We start from the raw sequence: 18,443 nt of genomic DNA on the forward strand, positions 1-18,443 counted from the left end.
GCTCGGAGCGAATAAACAAAGGGCAACCTCCAGAAAGGTTGATTAACGTAATGTTGGCTAAACAAGATTGGGATGATGATCAAGACCCACGTACGTTGGAGGAAGCACTTGCCAGCCCTAACAAGGAGGAATGGATAAAAGCTATGAAGAAGAGCTGAAATCGCTTGATGAAATGGAAACTTGGACTCTAATGAAGTTACCACTAACCAAGAAACCAGTGGGTTGCAAGTGGATTTTTAAAACCAAGAGAGATGCGACTGGCACTATCATCAAGCACAAAGCAAGACTCGTTGCTCAAGGGTTTTCCCAAGTATTCGGAACGGATTACGATGAAGTGTTTGCACCCGTTGGGAAACACGCAACATTGAGAACGGTACTAACCATTGCAGGACACAAAAACATGAAAGTTCGACACTTTGATATGAAAACCGCGTTTTTAAACGGTAAACTTAATGAGGAAGTTTTTATGAAGCAGCCACCGGGGTTTGAAACCGAAGATGCAGCGCACGTCTGCAAATTACACCGAAGCATATACGGACTGAAGCAAGCTGCGCGTGTGTGGAACGAAAGACTTAATGAGGTTCTTGAAGAAAATGGTTTTCAGAGAGGGCAAGCAGACAAATGTCTGTATGCGAAGAACATCGCGGGAAAATGGTTTTACGTATTTATATACGTGGATGACCTCGTTGTTGTCGGAAGTGATGAGTTTATGGGAAGCGTGTTTAACCTCTTAGAGAAGGAGTTCAAACTTTGCGATCTCGGAGATCTAAAATTGTATCTTGGAATAGAACTTTCTCGTGACGCTAATGGAATAGTCCACATCCAACAGACAAACTACATCTCACGCATTCTGAAACGTTTCAACATGGAAGACGCGAAGGTAGCTAAAACACCGTTGGACATTGGCTACATGGCTGAAAAATCACAAAGAGACCATGAAGAAATGGAAGACAAAGAATTATATCGCCAAGCGATCGGTTGCCTTCTGTATGTAGCCCCTTGCACAGGACCAGATATAGCGGTCAGTGTTTCTATTCTGAGTAGGAACATTAGCAATCCTAGCTCGTCAGACTGGAACGCAGTCAAACGAGTTATGCGCTAGTTAAAAGGAACCCTCGATTGGAAGCTGAAACTCGGAAAGAAAGAAGAGAAATCAAACACCCTGACCGGATATGCTGATGCAGATTGGAGCGGCGACCTACAAGATAGAAAATCAAAATCAGGATATGTCTTCACATGGTTAGGAGCGATAATCAGTTGGGCCAGCAGAAAGCAACCAAATGTCGCGTTATCATCGACAGAGGCAGAGTACGTAGCACTCGCAGAATAGTGTAAAGAAGCACTCTGGCTTGGAGAACTTTTGGCAGATTTTAAGGAAGAAAATCAAAGCTGCTTAAAAATGGTTGCAAATGAAAACGTCACGCAAGGAACCAAGCACATAGATATAAGATTCCATTTCGTTAAAGAATTGCGAAATGTGTTTATTTTCGATTATTGTCCCACAGAAACCATGCTTGCAGACTTATTGACAAAACCACTTCAACGGTTGAAGACAAATGAACTATCATCCTTACTTGGTCTAAATTAAATGAGCGGAATATATTGTTCATTCCTAATGTAAAACATTGAAAAATAATGAAAATGTATAACTTTGAGAGAGGGTCTGGAGGAATGCAAAGTTAGATTTCCCGCCAAGTATACACTGTAAAAAATAATGGTGCATTCTTACACCATATATGCTGTTTTTTTCGGTGTCAAAATTGACACCATTTAAGGTGTACTTCTACACCATTTTTATGATAAATGCACGCCTTTTGCAAATATTATTTACAAGTATGAACGAAATATTAGGCATTTATGCACCATTTATAGTGCTTTTTAACATCTTTTTCAGGAAATCTTTTGAACTCTAATATTACAACTTAGTTTAATGGTGTTAAATGTAGGCAAAGATACGCCGCGTATATCACATTACTACACCAAATGAAGTGAAGGTGTTAAATATTTTTTCTATATTTAGCACCACGTTTAAGGTGTAAAACAAAGCCATTAATACAGATTTCAAGTCTCTGTTCATTTCATTTCAAAGCCCTATTTACTCCATTTCAGAGCCCTATTTACTGCATTTCAAAGCCCTATTTAATCCATTTCAAAGCCCTATTTACTCCATTTCAAAGCCCTATTTACTCAACATCAAAGCCCTAGCTATTTACTCCATTTCAAAGCCCTATTTACTCCATTTCAAAGCGACTATTTACTCCATTTCAAAGCCCTATTTACTCCATTTCAAAGCCCTATTTACTCCATTTCAAAGCCCTATTTACTCCATTTCAAAGCGACTATTTACTCAATTTCAAAGCGACTATTTACTCCATTTCAAACCCTATTTACTCCATTTCAAAGCCCTATTTACTCCATTTCAAAGCCCTATTTACTCCATTTCAAAGCGACTATTTACTCCATTTCAAAACGACTATTTACTCCATTTCAAAGCCCTATTTACTCCATTTCAAAGCCCTATTTACTCCATTTCAAAGCCCTATTTACTCCATTTCAAAGCCCTATTTATTCCATTTCCAAGCCCATTTTACTCCATTTCAAACCCCTATTTACTCCATTTCAAACCCCTATTTACTCCATTTCAAACCCCTATTTACTCCATTTCAAACCCCTATTTACTCCATTTCAAAGCCCAATTTACTCCATCTAAGAGCCATATTTAGTCCATTTCTCACCTCAATTTACTCCATTTCAAACCCCAATTAACTCCATTTCAAACTCCAATTAACTCCATTTCAAACCCCTATTTACTCCATTTCAATGCCCAATTTACTCCATTTAAGAGCCATATTTAGTCCATTTCTCACCTCAATTTACTCCATTTCAAACCCCAATTAACTCCATTTCAAACCCCAATTAACTCCATTTCAAACCCCAATTAACTCCATTTCAAACCCCAATTAACTCCATTTCAAACCCCAGTTAACTCCATTTCAAACCCCAATTAACTCCATTTCAAACCCCAATTTACTCCATTTCAAACCCCAATTAACTCCATTTCAAACCCCAATTTACTCCATTTCAAACCCATATTTACACCGTTTCAAACCCCTATTTACACCGTTTCAAACCCCTATTTACTCCATTTCAAGTCCCCTTTTAACAATTTCAAGCCCCTGTTCACCCCATTCCAAGTTGATTTTACTACGGCAATTAACAGATTGTCTTCCATTCGGCTGAAAAACCCCGCAATTTGGCGGATTTTGGATTCGGTATATTATGATTAAAAGTTCCCGATGGAAATACAGTAATTCTCGGGAACACGAAGACTCTATACTCGAGATAATCTGATTATCTAATGAAGATTGAGTGGTTAGGTAAAATGAGCAATAATTCAATGTATATTTTTAAATATTAAGCAAAATTTAGAGTTTAGAAGAACGAAATATTTTCAAATCGGCGAAATGTCCCTTGATAAAGGGATTAGCAAATTGTTATATTTAAGTCATATGCATTATGTAACACTGTAATGAAGTTTGAACATAGAATGAGTACCCAAAATCTATTTTCTAACGTAACATAGTTCCTCTAAAAAACGTTTCATTTTTAAACGCTGTCACCGATAAAATGTTTATTATCATTGAAATGGTTTTTCAATTTTTAGCATTTTTAGGATATGAATATATGCATACGCTTATTATCACGAGGTCAAATGCTTAATTTAGGAACCGTAGGTCTCAAAGACGCCTAAGCAAAACTAACCTATGCCTTTCCTAACCCTAATCTGATCTATAAAACAAGCAATATTTTGGAAAAGGAAGATGCTTATTCTTCAAAATCCTTAATAAATATAGCGTTATTGTTCAAGGACCTAAAGAAATGGAGCATTTTTTCGAATAGGGCCGCTTTAATGAAGCTAGATTCCCACTCCACGGAAAAGACGACGGAAACCCGGCAGAAAGGGGTTCGACCGACGGAATTTCCGTTCGGTCTGGCGTAAGTTGTGTTCTATTTTTTCGGTCGTGTTCGGCGTTACGCCGGTGTCTCAGCCAATGAAATTATCCCACTGACAACGTCATAAATTTCATGAGCGCACGCACACGCGAGATCGATTGATAGCCGCCATTTTTTGTGGTTGACCAAGGCTTATCGGAAACATACCACCAAGAAAGAAAAATTAAATTAACGGAAGTAAAAATAGATAAGATGTTAATAAGGAAAAGTTTACTGAGGAAGCTAGAAAATATCCCTTCTAGTACGATCCAAGCGACAAGGGGACAAAGAGTGTGAAATAGATGTTGAGGAAACAACTCAAATCTGTCACGTGACCCAAAAATATCTACCGCCAAACTGGAAATTCAGTCGTAGTTTGAACGGTCTACCGCCGGACGCCAGCGTAAGTTAAAATTTTTACCGTTGGCTGTGTGATTTCCGCCGGTTTTTTTTCGGTCGAGTGGGAATCTAGTTTAATGCCTAAGAAAGAAAGGTGTTGCTTTAAAAAGTAACAAGTGCTCTTTATTAATACCGATCTGACTCCATTAGTTGTTACCCAAGAGAGATCATTTGGATAATTTTAACGGCATTAACTTATAGTTGTGTTAATTCGAGCTTGATATAATCATGAGTTAATATTATGTTAGGGAGCTAACATATTATTCACTCATGATATAATAGAAAAGCCTTCAACGTGTATATACACAATAGGAAAGGTAGTGAAGTCCCACCGAACCACTGCCAACTCTAATACTGTGACCGAACACGACAATAATGATCCCAGTAAATGGGGTGAATAGGGGTTTGAAATGGGCAAATAGTGACAAGAAATGGGGTAAATAAAGACTTGAAAAGAGGTGAATAGGGGTTTTGCAATGGTGTAAATAGGGCTTGAAATAAGGTAAATATACACTTGAAATGGGCTAAATTTAGACTTGAAATGGGTTACATTTAGACTTGAAACGGGTTACATTTAGACTTGAAATGGGTTACATCTTGAAATGGGGTAAATATAGATTTGAAATGGGATAAATAAGGACTTGAAATGAGGTAAATAGGAGTTTTCAATGTCGTAAATAGGTTTAAAATGGGGTAAATATATGGAATTGAAATGAGGTAAATAGGGGTTTTGCAATAGTGAAGAATGGGGTAAATATAGACTTGAAATATGGTAAATATAGGCTTGAAATATGGTAAATATAGGCTTGAAATATGGTAAATATAGGCTTGAAATGGGGTAGATATGGAGTTGAAATGGGGTGAATGGGGACTTTAAATGGGATAAATATAGATTTGAAATTGGGTAAATAGGAGTTTCGCAATGGTGTAAATAAGGCTGGAAAAGGGGTAAATAGGGACTTTAAATGGGGTAAATAAGGGTTTTGCAATGGTGTAAATAGGGGTTTTGCAATGGTGTAAATAAGGTTTGAAAAATGTAAATAAGGGTTTTGCAAAGGTGTAAATAGGGGTTTTGCAATGGTGTAAATAGGGGTTTTGCAATGGTGTAAATAGGGGTTTTGCAATGGTGTAAATAGGGTTTTGCAATGGTGTAAATAGGGTTTTGCAATGGTGTAAATAGGGGTTTGCAATGGTGTAAATAGGGGTTTTGCAATGGTGTAAATAGGGTTTTGCAATGGTGTAAATAGGGGTTTTGCAAAGGTGTAAATAGGGGTTTTGCAATGGTGTAAATAGGGCTTAAAATGGGGTAAATATAGATTTGAAATTGGGTAAATAGGAGTTTCGCAATGGTGTAAATAAGGCTTGAAAAGGGGTAAATAGGGACTTTAAATGGGGTAAATAGGGGTTTTTTGCAATGGTGTAAATAGGGGTTTTGCAATGCTGTAAATAGGGGTTTTGCAATGGTATAAATAGGGGTTTGCAAAGGTGTAAATAGGGTTTTTTTGCAATGGTGAAAATAGGGGTTTTGCAATGGTGTAAATAGGGGTTTTGCAATGGTATAAATAGGGGTTTTGCAATGGTGTAAATAGGGGTTTGCAATGGTGTAAATAGGGGTTTTGCAATGGTATAAATATGGGTTTTGCAATGGTGTAAATAGGGATTTTGCAATGGTGTAAATAGGGATTTTGCAATGGTGTAAATAGGGCTTGAAATGGGGGTAAATATAGACTTGAAATGGTGTAAATATGGACTTGAAATGAGGTGAATAGGGGTTTGCAATGGTGTAAATATAGACTTGGAATGGGCTAATTAAGGACTTAAAATGGGGTAAATAGGGGTTTGCAAAGGTGTATTTTCGTAATATTTTAACACCATTTAATGGTATAATCGAAGGTGTTATTTTAATCCATTTATGTATAATTTGAGCAACTTTTATCGAATGATGTTTTATGAGTCCGATTTTTGCACCATTCATTTTCGCTAATGGTGTTTGTAAAATATCGCACTATTTTCATACAATTTCAACACATTGTCAAGGTGTACAAATACTGCGGAATAAATTTTACACCACTACAACACTTTTTAGGTACCTTAATTTAGAGTGCATAACTCCATTTTCACGTTATTTCACCATCTTTCATATGAGTCTTGATCCTCTTTTCGAGGATGAGGTTTCTTCAGTCGTTTCTTACGCCTTCTATTTAAGCGAAAGGTGTTTAAAAGAGAACTCCATTTTCACATTATTTCAACATCTTTTTAAGGGCCTGCGAAGGTGTTATTTTATATCAATTGCGCACCTTTCCGAGGATGAGGTTTTTTCCGCCCTTATTTACACCTTCTATTTAAGCCAATGGTGTTCAAAACATAACTCTATTTTCACATTATTTGAACACCTTTTATATGGGCCTTGCAAAGGTGTTATTTTATATCGTTTGGGTATCATTTGTGCGCCTTTTAATGAATGAGGCTTTTTCAACCCTTATTCACACCGTTTATTTAAGCGAATGGTGTTTAAAAAATATCGCACTAATTCTATGCCATTTGAGCACCATTTAATGGGGTATTCAGTGGGGTTATTTTATATAATTAAGGTATCATTTGCACACCTTTTAAAGAATTATGCTTTATAAACCCATTTCTACACCATTCGTTTAAGCTAATGGTGTTTTTAAAATATCGAACCATTTTCGTACTATTTCCGCACCTTTTCAAGGTGCGCAAATAGTGCACATTGTTTTAACACCATTATGGCACTATTTAGACACCACAATTTTTTACAGTGTAGTACTCATAGAGTGACATAGATAGTTTTGATAGTTTTCTTTTTAGTTTGTTTTGATCTCTCCCCAATTTTTTGATACGCAGTTCGGATTAAAACCAAAGAGAATTAAGTAGGGAGAGAAAGCTCGGCAGAAAAATGTAGCTCCAAAAACCGCGTGACTTAAACTATCGAGGCAGGTTAGTTTCCGGTATGACGTTAGTAGCACCGCCCCATTGGGTGGGTCCAAAGAGAGAAACGTCGTTAGGGTGGGAAAGCTTGGGGGTAGAAATTCAAATTTCTGGCGTCTGCTGCTGGCAGCATCAAGCATGTCGGCATGTCTTTGCAGTTGAAAGGTAATTATTCATTCATAACTTAAGTTTAATTAAAGAAATTATGTATGCTTTTGTGTTTTATAATGATTGTAATACTTAGGTGTTGTAAACAGTTGTTTACAATTTGCTTTGAAGAAGATGCGCACAGAGAGTTTTGCATTTCGCTTGGACAGAGAAGGTGTAACGAAGTGTCTTTTGTACTTGGACAGCAATGGGGTTAGAGAAGAACTAATACCACACGTTTTAGTAAACTTCGAATGCTTAAAATTTGACTGTAGTAGAGAAGATTTTCTTAAACAAACTCATGCTTTAATTAAATCAGAAAGGAGTGGGGAAGTAATGAGAAATCTTATACGTCGGATTTGCCCTATATTCAACGATATTTCTCCCCAAATCCAAAAAAATGTAGTGAGTCGTTTATTGCAAGATTTCTTTCACAAAGTAATGTCAACAATGGAAGTTGGGGTAGAAATAGCAATTTGCAAAGAAAATGCCAGAGTTTAACGAGAAAATAAAAAGCTTGAGCTTCTTGGATCACCAAATCAGAAACGCTACCCCTTGAATACCATTACCAATAGCAATACAACCAGTGACAATACACCTGTGACTAGATATGTTGCGGGATATTGTGCATTTTCGTTGGTGAAGAACAAATGTCCTCCAGAACTAGCAAAAATGATAGTTAAAGACCAAATTCCATGTAATGCTGAGTTTACCGAACCAGAAAGATCAGAGTCATGGACCCTTAAACTCTCTAGAGGCGGATTAATCTCAGTTACAAATGTCTTTTTTGATCTAATAAAATTATTGAAACAGATTTCCGACTTGATCTACGTAAGTGACATATCAAAGATTAGATACCAAGAGTTAAAAACCAAGACAATCCAACATATTCTACAGAATTCCCAAATTGATGAACTCTGGACATTAATGTATAGCAAAAGTGATAGTAAACAATGACTATTAAAACTGTTGGATGTGTTTTTAAACACCAGAGGAAAGGTTTTAGTGCGTGATATACTGGAACAGTACCAGTACGAAAGTAAAGAAACGCTCAAAGCGAAGAAGGCCTTACGAAAACGTTTATTAGAGAAGAGTCAGGAGTCTGAAAATCAACCTGCTCCAAAGAAAAAGATGGCAGGAAGAAAAGGAAATACTGTTTCAAAGACATCAAAAGGCGAGCAGAAAACATTATCACCACCAAGTCAAATCCCAACCCTTCATATTCCTAATAATAACACGTTGTCACAGCCATTAGTTGCAATCAGTGAACACTCCGAGTACAGTTTCTTAAATTGTGATCCAGATCTTGACCTGTTTCAACAATATCTACCTAAAGAAAGTCTTGTGGGATCGTTAAGCAACACAATCTATTCTCCAATTCATATTCTTGATAGTAACATCTCACCACAAACACCTCTTGAAATCAACGAACATTCTGAGTACAATTTCTTAAATGGTGACCCGGATCGAGACCTGTTTCTGCAATTTCTACCTCCGGAACGTGTTGTAGGATCATTGAGCAACGCAATATGTCCCTCTACAATTCTTATTCCCAATACTAACATCTCACCAGAGACATCTGTTGACCCCAACGAACATTGTAATTATGTTCAAATTATGAAATCGCAATCCCGATCTTGACCGCGTTCAACAATCGCTACCTTAAGAAAACTAATCAATGTGATATTTTTACCTCTCCGAGTGACGATGACGTCACGGAGAGGTAATACACTGACCGTGTCTGTGTGTCTGTCTGTCTGTCACCGCGTTCGCAATTGTCAAATCGGAGCAAACGTGTTCGCAATTTCCGGACCGCGTTCGCAGTACGCAGAAATTCCGAAAAGCTTTATCTATCTTATTTAACGCCAATCATTGACTAGTCATTACGCCTTCATCTGCTGACTAACCGCCAATACTTTCACTCAACACCCTCAGTAATTATTGGCTTCCAACAACAACACCATGCGCTAGTCTTTCGTGTATCTCACATACACACCAATCTATCCTAACTGGCTTCTGGCCACCACCATCTCCTGGTCTTCCGTCTATACCACAAAGACACCAATCCGCAACATTGGCTTCTAACACCACCATCTACAGGTCTTTCGCCTATACCACATAGACACCAATCTGTAACATTGGCTTCTACTTCATCATCGTCTTTAGGCTTAAGATGTACGCGGCGAGCGGCTAGGGTTACGAGAACGTCTAGCCTCCCTAAGGCAGGGCTTCCACCAAAGGTTCTCGCAATTGCGCATTTTTTTATCACTTAATGTGAATCAATCGCCATATATACCCTAAATTTACGAAAGTTCTGATATAGGTGTTCCCTAGAGGTATAACGTTAAATATAGCTATGTTTAAAATTATTTTAGGAATTAAGTTTCTTAAACCGACTTAACTATAATTAACGTAAAATACTGACGATTAAAATAATTAATATCAGTTATATTTAATTAATTATTTAAGATAAACTTATTTCTATGTAATGACACAAGTGAGTTTATATCAGGGTTGGCACGCTGGTATCCAGTCCGGTTTTATCCACCTGGATTAAACCGGTTTAAACCACGTTGAAAAATCCAGTGGATTTTTGAAAAATATAATAACAGATTACAGCGCAGGCACCATAAAGTGAGATGGAAGGAAAACTTTGACCCACATGTTTTTACCTCTTTATTTCATCGAAATGGTCCATTCCCATATATTGTGGGTTATCTTGACGCAACCTCCTCCCACTGCCCCACCTGAAGCTCGTGAGACTGAGTTGAATTTTCGCAACGCTAAATTGTTTGGTCGGACCGCGCGTTTAGAATTTTTTTTATCAGACCCTACCCTATTCAAGATCACTTAAAAGCCTACCCGGGCCCGACCCTGCCATATTGAAGATCACAAAAAGCCTACCCGGGCCCGACCCTGCCATATTGAAGATCACAAAAAAGCCTACCCGGGCCCGACCCTGCCCCATTGAAGATCACAAAAAAGCCTACCCGGGCCCGACCCTGCCCCATTGAAGATCACAAAAAAGCCTACCCGGGCCCGACCCTGCCCCATTGAAGATCACAAAAAAAGCCTACCTGGGCCCGACCTTGCCCTATTGAAGATAATAAAAATCTCTACCAGGGTAGACGGTATGAAAACCCTACCCGTCCTGACCAGCAAAAAGTTTTAAGTAATTTTCTAACCCAACCAGACCTAGGATTTTTCGACCCGATATAGGTCGGGTTGGATTGAAAATTCCCGATTAAATCAGGGGCCCTACTCATCTCTAAGGTAAATGTCTGTAGTTTTATCAACTTTTATGTACAATAAAAATGATCTTCAATCAGACGGCCTAGTAGAAGACAACTATCGCACTAAATGTAAAAAGGAGTGCTAAAAATAAGCACTAGAGAGTAGTTCAAAAAAGCTGGATAAAACCAGGGGTAAATAACGAAAGGAGTTAGAGACGCTAGCTTCCGTATGGTAGAATACAGTGGGACCTTGAAACGTCATAGAATTTGTATCTAACGTAGTGCCATCTTTGGAACTGTATTGTAAATAAGAGCAGAACCTTAAAAGTTTTGCCTTAAAATCTCGCAAGGTATTCTGGGTAAAGTAAAATGGCGGGTGTCGATGTTGTGAAGTCGTCTCATAAATCAACCCAATATAATTAAACAGCGATTTAAAGAAGAAAGATAAGTCAACAAGTTGCAATTTGAAGCCGGGGAAATCCTCAAAATGTGATCAAACTTGTTTTGCCGTAAGTGCGCGGTTACAGAGTCGGCCCAGTGAGCCAAGGCTTAGTGGGAACTGTGGGATCAGGATCATCGACTGTATCTGTGACTAAAGAAATTAAAACAACTAAAACTGTATTGAAGGATGCCAAAACGACATTTAATTCCATTTCATTATCGAATAAGGAATTTACCAACTTTAAAGTTGCATGTTTCTAATTCAAGTGCACCTTAATGAATAAACTTTACTCTAACCCTAATTGTCACTCAGTCGTAAGAAGACGAACACTAGCAGACGAATACTAGCAGACAGGCGAAAATCGATATCCCAGCATGCCTTTCGAATCTTTGCTGCCACGCTATTGGTTGCAAAATATCATACTTATTTTGAATTATAGGCGGCGCAACCGAGGCGTTTTCTCTTTTCTGTGTCTACGTTTGAAAGTCCCACTGCATTCTACACTACGGAAGCTAGCATCTCTAACTCCTTTCGTTATTTACCCCTGATAAAACCAATAAAATCCGGTTTAAACCAGCAAAAAACCATACCAGTGGCTTTTTCAAGAAAAATCCGGATTTTTGCCAACCCTGCAGAAATGCCTCACATATTTTTTGGGTAAAATATCTAATACGCAAGGATAACAGTAAAAAAGAAGCCAGTTCCTCCATTCATTTGCTTTCCACAAGTTTCTTTCTTTTAAAGATCTAGGGAGTCTAGCAATGTCGCGTGGTGGTTTAATATTTTTCAAACGAGTGTCAACTGATGTCAAATCTTTTGGACACCCTAGATAGTATTCTTCACCAGTTCTTGAAAGCCAAATTTCTATGAGTGTTTTAGTAACACCAAGCAACACTGCATGCATATAATCTGGTACAAACCCATCAATAATGTTAAATAGGGGCCGGTTAATAAGAGGGCTTGGACCTTTAATTCCACAAATATGCTTGCCATTTTGGACTACTTTTTCAATATCCCTAATAGTCTGCTGTTCGCTGCGTTCTGCATAAGTGTTTTCAGTTTCTGTGTATCTAATAAACTTTCTTTTACGACCTTCAGTTTCTACTATTATAGAATGCCCTGGATGTAGGCACCAACTGCAGCCATAGTAACCGTTGAATTGGATGAAAGTTTGCATTGCAGGTCGGGCAACTGAATCTGGGCAGCTACAAACCGAAAGGACTTTACTGGTTATGGAATCTGTTCGGGTTTTTTTCCTAGTGAAACCAACATCGTGTAATAACGTCATCTCTGAGACAAAGGGTTGTAAAAAAATTTCCATATATGGATCTCCATTCCCGCACCATAGTCCTACTAAAAGAACCCGATTTAAGCGTTCTTTTGGAGGTAACTCATTCAAAGTAACAAATAACGGCCATATAGAATATCGACTAGACTTAAAAACAGAAGCACCGTCTGTATTAAAAGTGATTGAAAAATTATTAGGGTCACTTAAAAGCATTCCTGGTTTACATAAGTTCTTATACATTTGCCCATCGTATATGTCCTCAGTGCCATTTTCAACCTTCTTCACCCTTTCAAATTTATAATTTAGCTTTGAAGCTATAGAGGAATCCTCAAACAAACGTTTCAACTGTTCCTCTAAAGGAAAGGAGTAAAAACTTGTTGAAATTTCCTTACTGTCGTACTGTTTCACACAATTGGGGCACACCAAATTCTCACTTAGAATTTCTACGCATCCATTACAAAGATGGTGTTTAATACTGTTACTTTTTGGAAATAACTGTTTTAAGCGATACTTCGAATTTGGAACTACTTCACTTCCAAGCATGGTGTTTATCAATTTCAGCAAGTCGTCTAGAGCAAGTTCAGTTATACTATGTCTTAGTGAAAAACCTTGAATTAGTAGCACAGCTTCTCCTTTGGTTACGCAGTTTCCCCAAGGTAATTTTTTCTTCAAACAGTTCATAAGGGTACTTATTTTAATTTGGTTCTTCATTATCAGCTTCATGCTGAGATTCATTTTCATTTAAGCGACAATTATTAGCTTCATCCTCACATTCATATTCATTGAAATTTGGATTATTAGCTTCAGTATCAGATTCATATTCATTTAAGCGAGGATTTTTAGCTTCATCTTCAGATTCACATCCACTGAATTGGCGATTACAAAACTCATTTCCAAATTCTATGTCTTCGATTTGTTGACCTTCTCTACTGACATCCAAGCTATCTTTATTGTTTAGTCCAAACGTGTTCTGCAAATGACGTTCAGGCTCACCAGAACGATTCTATAAAGACAGACAAAAGTTATAATTAAAAACTACTCCATGCTTACAAATGTTTTTGGCCAAGGCTTAAGTCGAAACATACCTGATTTAGCTCCTTAAGGCGTTTCTGTTTAGCCTGATTATAAAGAGTAGTTTTGGGAATAACAATAGTTGGGCTAATATAGTCATTTTCTAAATATAACTTATACCTTTTTCGTGACATAATAAGAGCTAATATAAAATTTACTGGGGCAAAAGAAATATTTCGGGCGAGCTGCTCTTTTGGCAGTTGGCACTGGCATAGACTAAGGCCGTATTACATTGGCACTAGAGCGCAGAGCGCTCCCATGGAGACATAACTACAGTAGAAGCAGTTGAAAACTTCATTTAAGCTTTGTGTTTGGAATCGTGACATCCTATAGGGCAAATAGACTAGTCTTTGTTACAGGGTCATTGGTCACTTTCAGGTTCAATGCTGTCGTTACATATTGCCCTCTAAACTAAACAAATTGAGTAATGTCAATAATTATTTTTTATAGTTTTAATTTAAATTAGTATTTTTAAATATATTTATAATTTAGTGATGAAAACCTGAAATCCTAGTTCTGAAAACGTATAATTAAAGTAGCCGAAAAATGCTCATAGATGGCTGCCAAAGAATGTTGTTAATTTGGACCTCGTGGGACGGTGTGGACGAGCTGCGTTCGAATCATGCGGGGTTTTCCCATGTCCATGACTTATACCGATCAAAAGTACAATGAAACTAGTACCCATTTTCTTTTTCGCTTTGGTTGGTCCTCGGACATTTTGCATCGTGTGCAAGGCTAAAATTTGTGTAAGTATCTCTTATTTGTTATAAATTTCAAATATAGGGCTAATTTGAATAGTTTTCATGATTACGTTTGATAAGTTTAAAGTTTGAATTTTCTAAAGGGATAATTAGAGTATTTCATTTTTATAACCTTTGGGGCAGCATGATAAACCGACTCCCCTCCCCTCATTGTATAATTGAAATTAAACAAAGAAACCTTTATATCCCCAAACATGTTTGAAAATTGGGTATTGGTATTTTTAAATGATACATAAAAATAACTGGTTCGCGATTCACTATACCATCTACCGAGTACATATTTGTTGGCTAATATCTAAATTAATTTAGGCAATAACATGCGGCCTTTCGAAATGGGGAAACGTACACCCAAAAATTGTAAGAAAAGGGTTTCAAGTATTGCATCGCAACGCTTCCAAACAACTCCGCTAGGATGTAAAAGAAATTCACCACAGTCAACACCTGATCAAGCGCCCAATTTTGCTCTTGTCAAAGTGATCCATGATAACTCCCAAAAGGTGGTTGAAGTGAAGGATATACTTCAGTTTCAACCCATAAATAAAATGGACTTCAATTGTCGCCATAAGTATATGGTAGAAAGTGAGGACAGCAGGGCGGAAGTTTTGATTCTGTTATTGGGTGGTAAGAAATTATTTTATAGCCAATATCAAATAGAGGGTTGAAGGGACGACCCTCTTTTGACCCTTCTTTTAATATAATACTTAATATATCGTCGCCATTGATAGCATTTTATCAAACACCCTTTTGTCATTGAAAAATCTTAAATTCATATTTACTTCAATAATAGTCACGGAAGATGAAGTTAGCCATGATATTAAGGGTAAACGCATACGTGCCCCACCGTTTAGGTTTATCACCAACACGCCACTGACAACAAAACACAAAGGAAAAAAGAGGAATGCTGAAGATATGAAAGAAAGAGCCCAGAAGAAACGATACACTCGAATAATAAATAATAAACTTAAAAACAAGAAACACGCATTTAATTTTGTGAGTTTTTGTTTCAAAGTTAGTTATACTCGTTTGGTCTAGAAAATAAGCCGGAATTTCATTTAATATCAAGGACAGTAAGAGTGAAGAGCAACTTAAAAATCATGTGGTGGGAAGTGAAATTAGCGAAGAAACTCAATCAAGAGAACTCATTGATTCTGATAATATCATTCAAATAATTTATTACCAAATAATAACAAGGATAAAGAAAATGAGATTAGTGAAGACGGCAGAAATTTTTTAGGTAAATTTATATTTTTCCTAAATTAAGTTAATTTTAATATTGAAGTTCTGAAACAAATTTTAAATTGCCTTATCTTGTAGATAATGTATCATCTGATGAATATGAGGAAAATGAAGTTCGTGGACATGGAGTGAACAATTTTGGTGAATTTATAGTTTTCTTTAATATTAATACTGAATTTCTTAATTTTCTAATTTAAATAATTTGTAGATAATCTACCATCTGATGAATATGAGAAAAATGAAGTTAGTGGAGATGCTGTGATAAATTTAGGTGAATTTCAATTTTTCTCATATTTTTGCATTAACATTATTAGGAATTTCTTTAAAAATGGTAAATTTGAATAATTTATCTCAAAGGCAATTTATACATGGGTGAACGCGTGGAACCTGAAATTCATGAAGATGCCATTACTGACAAAGACTTTCCATCTCAACTTTGTGATGACAGCGAAGAAGAATCAATTGAAGGTTAGCTTTTGGAAATTAGATTAATAAATAATGCATTATTGGCTGTAATTTGTTCATTTCTAAATATTTTTAGAAAAACATCGTAAGCTACAAACTCGGCTACAAAATAAGTATGAGCGGCTAATGAAACGTTCTCTTGAAATCAGAAGAGAAGTTTTAGAACTTAAAAAGGCAGGGCCTAGTAAAACGTGCAAGTGCCAAGGTATGTCAACAACAGTATTAATATTAATGCACATTTCATCCATTCATTAAGAGACTAGAGAAATTAAAGTGATATAAAATGCAGGGACGCTGCCTATACATAGTACTCAGACTAGGAGGATTCATACCTTTTACATTAGGAAGCTACGCTATGTAGTGTCTGAAAAAGCGTTTGCTTTCACACACTACATGGCGTGGCCTCCTAATGTATGAATCCTGCTAGTCTAAGAACTATGAATTTCAAAAGTTCCTTTGATCGAATTGTGCTCTATTGATCTTGGGTGAATACCGTAGGATTTCAAGTGTAATTGAGAATGCACTGATAATGCCACGAAATTCTCATATGCCCAGTTGAGCTCAATGTGTTGAAATATAAATTTGAAATAAGCCCCGCCCTGGCATAAGTTAGTGTACATCCCTTTAAATTCCAAGTCCCTTTTTTCCTGTTTCAGATTGTGAATTCACCCAGTAATATTTATAATAAATAATAACGTCATCCTTTTTAGAAAACAAGTCAGAGAGATCTTTTCTGGATGAAGAAAATGGGGAGGTTAGTTACTAGGAAATTTCTTACGAATCGTTGGAATGGCTTTAAATTTCCGTTTTATATAACGTATTTTTGTTACATTTTTAATTAACGTTCATTTGGGAAATGGCGTTATGATTTCAAAAAGCAAGTGGGATGTTTGCTTAAGTCAAACAAACGAGTCAAAGTTTACAAATGCGTTAGCTGTATGCATTTGGGGGACACCAACTTTGGCAATGAAAAGCTTGGATGGGAAGGTAGGGAACCGCACACCAAATGCACCTCCAAGGCCACCTTTAACCCCCGTTAAAGTTTTATCTATAAAAAGTTAGTTATATAACGTTTATTTTAATTTTTCTTTATGTCAACATGTAAAATTTATAAAAAGCACAACTTATTAAATATATCTTTAGGTTGTGTGCGTTACTACACTCAAAGGAAAGGAAAGTCATTGGACGTCCAGGATTTGGCAGTTAAAAGAGTTCACCATTTTCTTACAGTTCTAAAAGATTTCGGATGCTCGGGGAATTTTAGGGTTACGGGAAAAAAGTAGGGCCAAAAAAGTTCAAAATCCGAATATTTAAAAGTGCTACTTTAGTAAATAAAATGATTTTTAAACAGTTTAATAAATGTTTTCTTTTTTCCATTAAAGTCCGGGGTTATAAATATTGGGTTCGTCTGTTGGGCTCCTATTGGGTTCATTCTGTTGGCTATCTATTGGGTTCATTCTGTTGGCTATCTATTGGGAACCGATTGGGTATAGCCTATTGGCAACCTATTGGGTTGCATTTATTGGGAACCAATTGGGTTTAGTCTATTGTCCACCTATTGGGTTTAGTCTATTGGCCACCTATTGGGCTTTGTCTATTGGCCACCTATTGGGTTTTGTCTATTGGAAATTAATTGGTTTTGTGCATACGTCACCTCTTGGAAATCTATTGGGTACTAAATGGAGTTTACCATTGGTCGCTTATTGGACTTTTCTATTGGTCGCTAATTGGAACTAGAGTGAGATATAGACCGAGTGGGGAAAGCTGAAGCCCCGCCCTTTGACATGCGCGGTAACCATTGGATGTTTTACTTCCAACAGCAACACGTAGATGGCGGGAATATCTACACTTTGGCGCGAAATTTAAAATGCTTCGTTTTACAACATTGGTGTTGATATAGATAATGTTAGTTCAAATCTTAATAAAAAGTTAAATATTTGTGTTAAAATATATTTCCCACGATGTTTTAAACACAACATACACATATTTTATTACTAAACAATAAAATTAAATATGTTTAAGTTCATGATTTTAGCAATATTAAATGTATAATTACGGAAGTAGTTTGTCTTTAGGATTTGAATTTATTATTTCTTAATTAAATATGATTTGTAAATGCCCATTTTCGAGTTTCAGAAACACAAAAATGAATTTATATTTCGGATTATTTCCCAAATAATCCCAACGTTAGGAAATTTATCAGTGGACCGAGTAATGATGCCTTAAAATTTACAATTTAAAGTACAATTCCCAACATGTTTTATACACAACATACACATTGTTTACTGCTAAACAATAAAGGATTACATGTATTATTATTAATCCCGACGTTAGGAAAAATGGTTAAAATTATTTGTAGACCGATCGATGATGCCTAAATTGGAAAATACCTGCACTTGCGTCTTTGCAAGATCATGTCTTGTTTTTTTCAATGAAAGACTAATAGTTTTCCAATAGCT

At 36.6% G+C, this 18,443-nt stretch overlaps 2 protein-coding genes across 4 annotated transcripts; one reads left to right on the top strand and one right to left on the bottom strand.

The window, feature by feature from the left end:
* Positions 1-11,732: 11,732 nt before the first annotated feature.
* On the bottom strand, positions 11,733-13,132 carry LOC149707791 (uncharacterized). The gene has a single exon (XM_089863799.1). It carries the CDS (start codon positions 13,130-13,132, stop codon positions 11,765-11,767), a length of 1,368 nt encoding a protein of 455 aa, XP_089719925.1. The 3' UTR covers positions 11,733-11,764.
* Positions 13,133-14,052: 920 nt separating this feature from the next.
* On the top strand, positions 14,053-17,255 carry LOC149707792 (uncharacterized). Of its 3 annotated transcripts, XM_089862268.1 has the most exons (6): positions 15,520-15,660; positions 15,728-15,790; positions 15,877-15,987; positions 16,061-16,189; positions 16,695-17,041; positions 17,128-17,255. In XM_089862268.1, the coding sequence occupies exons 3-5, from the start codon at positions 15,888-15,890 to the stop codon at positions 16,748-16,750; spliced, it is 285 nt and encodes a 94-aa protein (XP_089718394.1). In that variant the 5' UTR covers positions 15,520-15,660; positions 15,728-15,790; positions 15,877-15,887; the 3' UTR covers positions 16,751-17,041; positions 17,128-17,255. The 3 variants fall into 3 exon arrangements, with proteins under 3 accessions (XP_089718386.1, XP_089718385.1, XP_089718394.1); XM_089862259.1 differs by lacking the exons at positions 15,877-15,987; positions 16,061-16,189; positions 16,695-17,041; positions 17,128-17,255 and adding exons at positions 14,393-14,904; positions 15,071-15,273 and having other exon boundaries at positions 15,347-15,660; positions 15,728-15,791; XM_089862260.1 differs by lacking the exons at positions 15,520-15,660; positions 15,728-15,790; positions 15,877-15,987; ... (1 more) ...; positions 16,695-17,041; positions 17,128-17,255 and adding exons at positions 14,053-14,268; positions 14,593-14,904; positions 15,132-15,264.
* The last annotated feature ends 1,188 nt before the right edge of the window (positions 17,256-18,443 follow it).

Source organism: Phalangium opilio, unplaced genomic scaffold (assembly GCF_054372755.1).
Source record: "Phalangium opilio isolate 3A_F unplaced genomic scaffold, DU_Popi_V2 ptg000013l_1, whole genome shotgun sequence".
NCBI lineage: Eukaryota > Metazoa > Arthropoda > Arachnida > Opiliones > Phalangiidae > Phalangium > Phalangium opilio.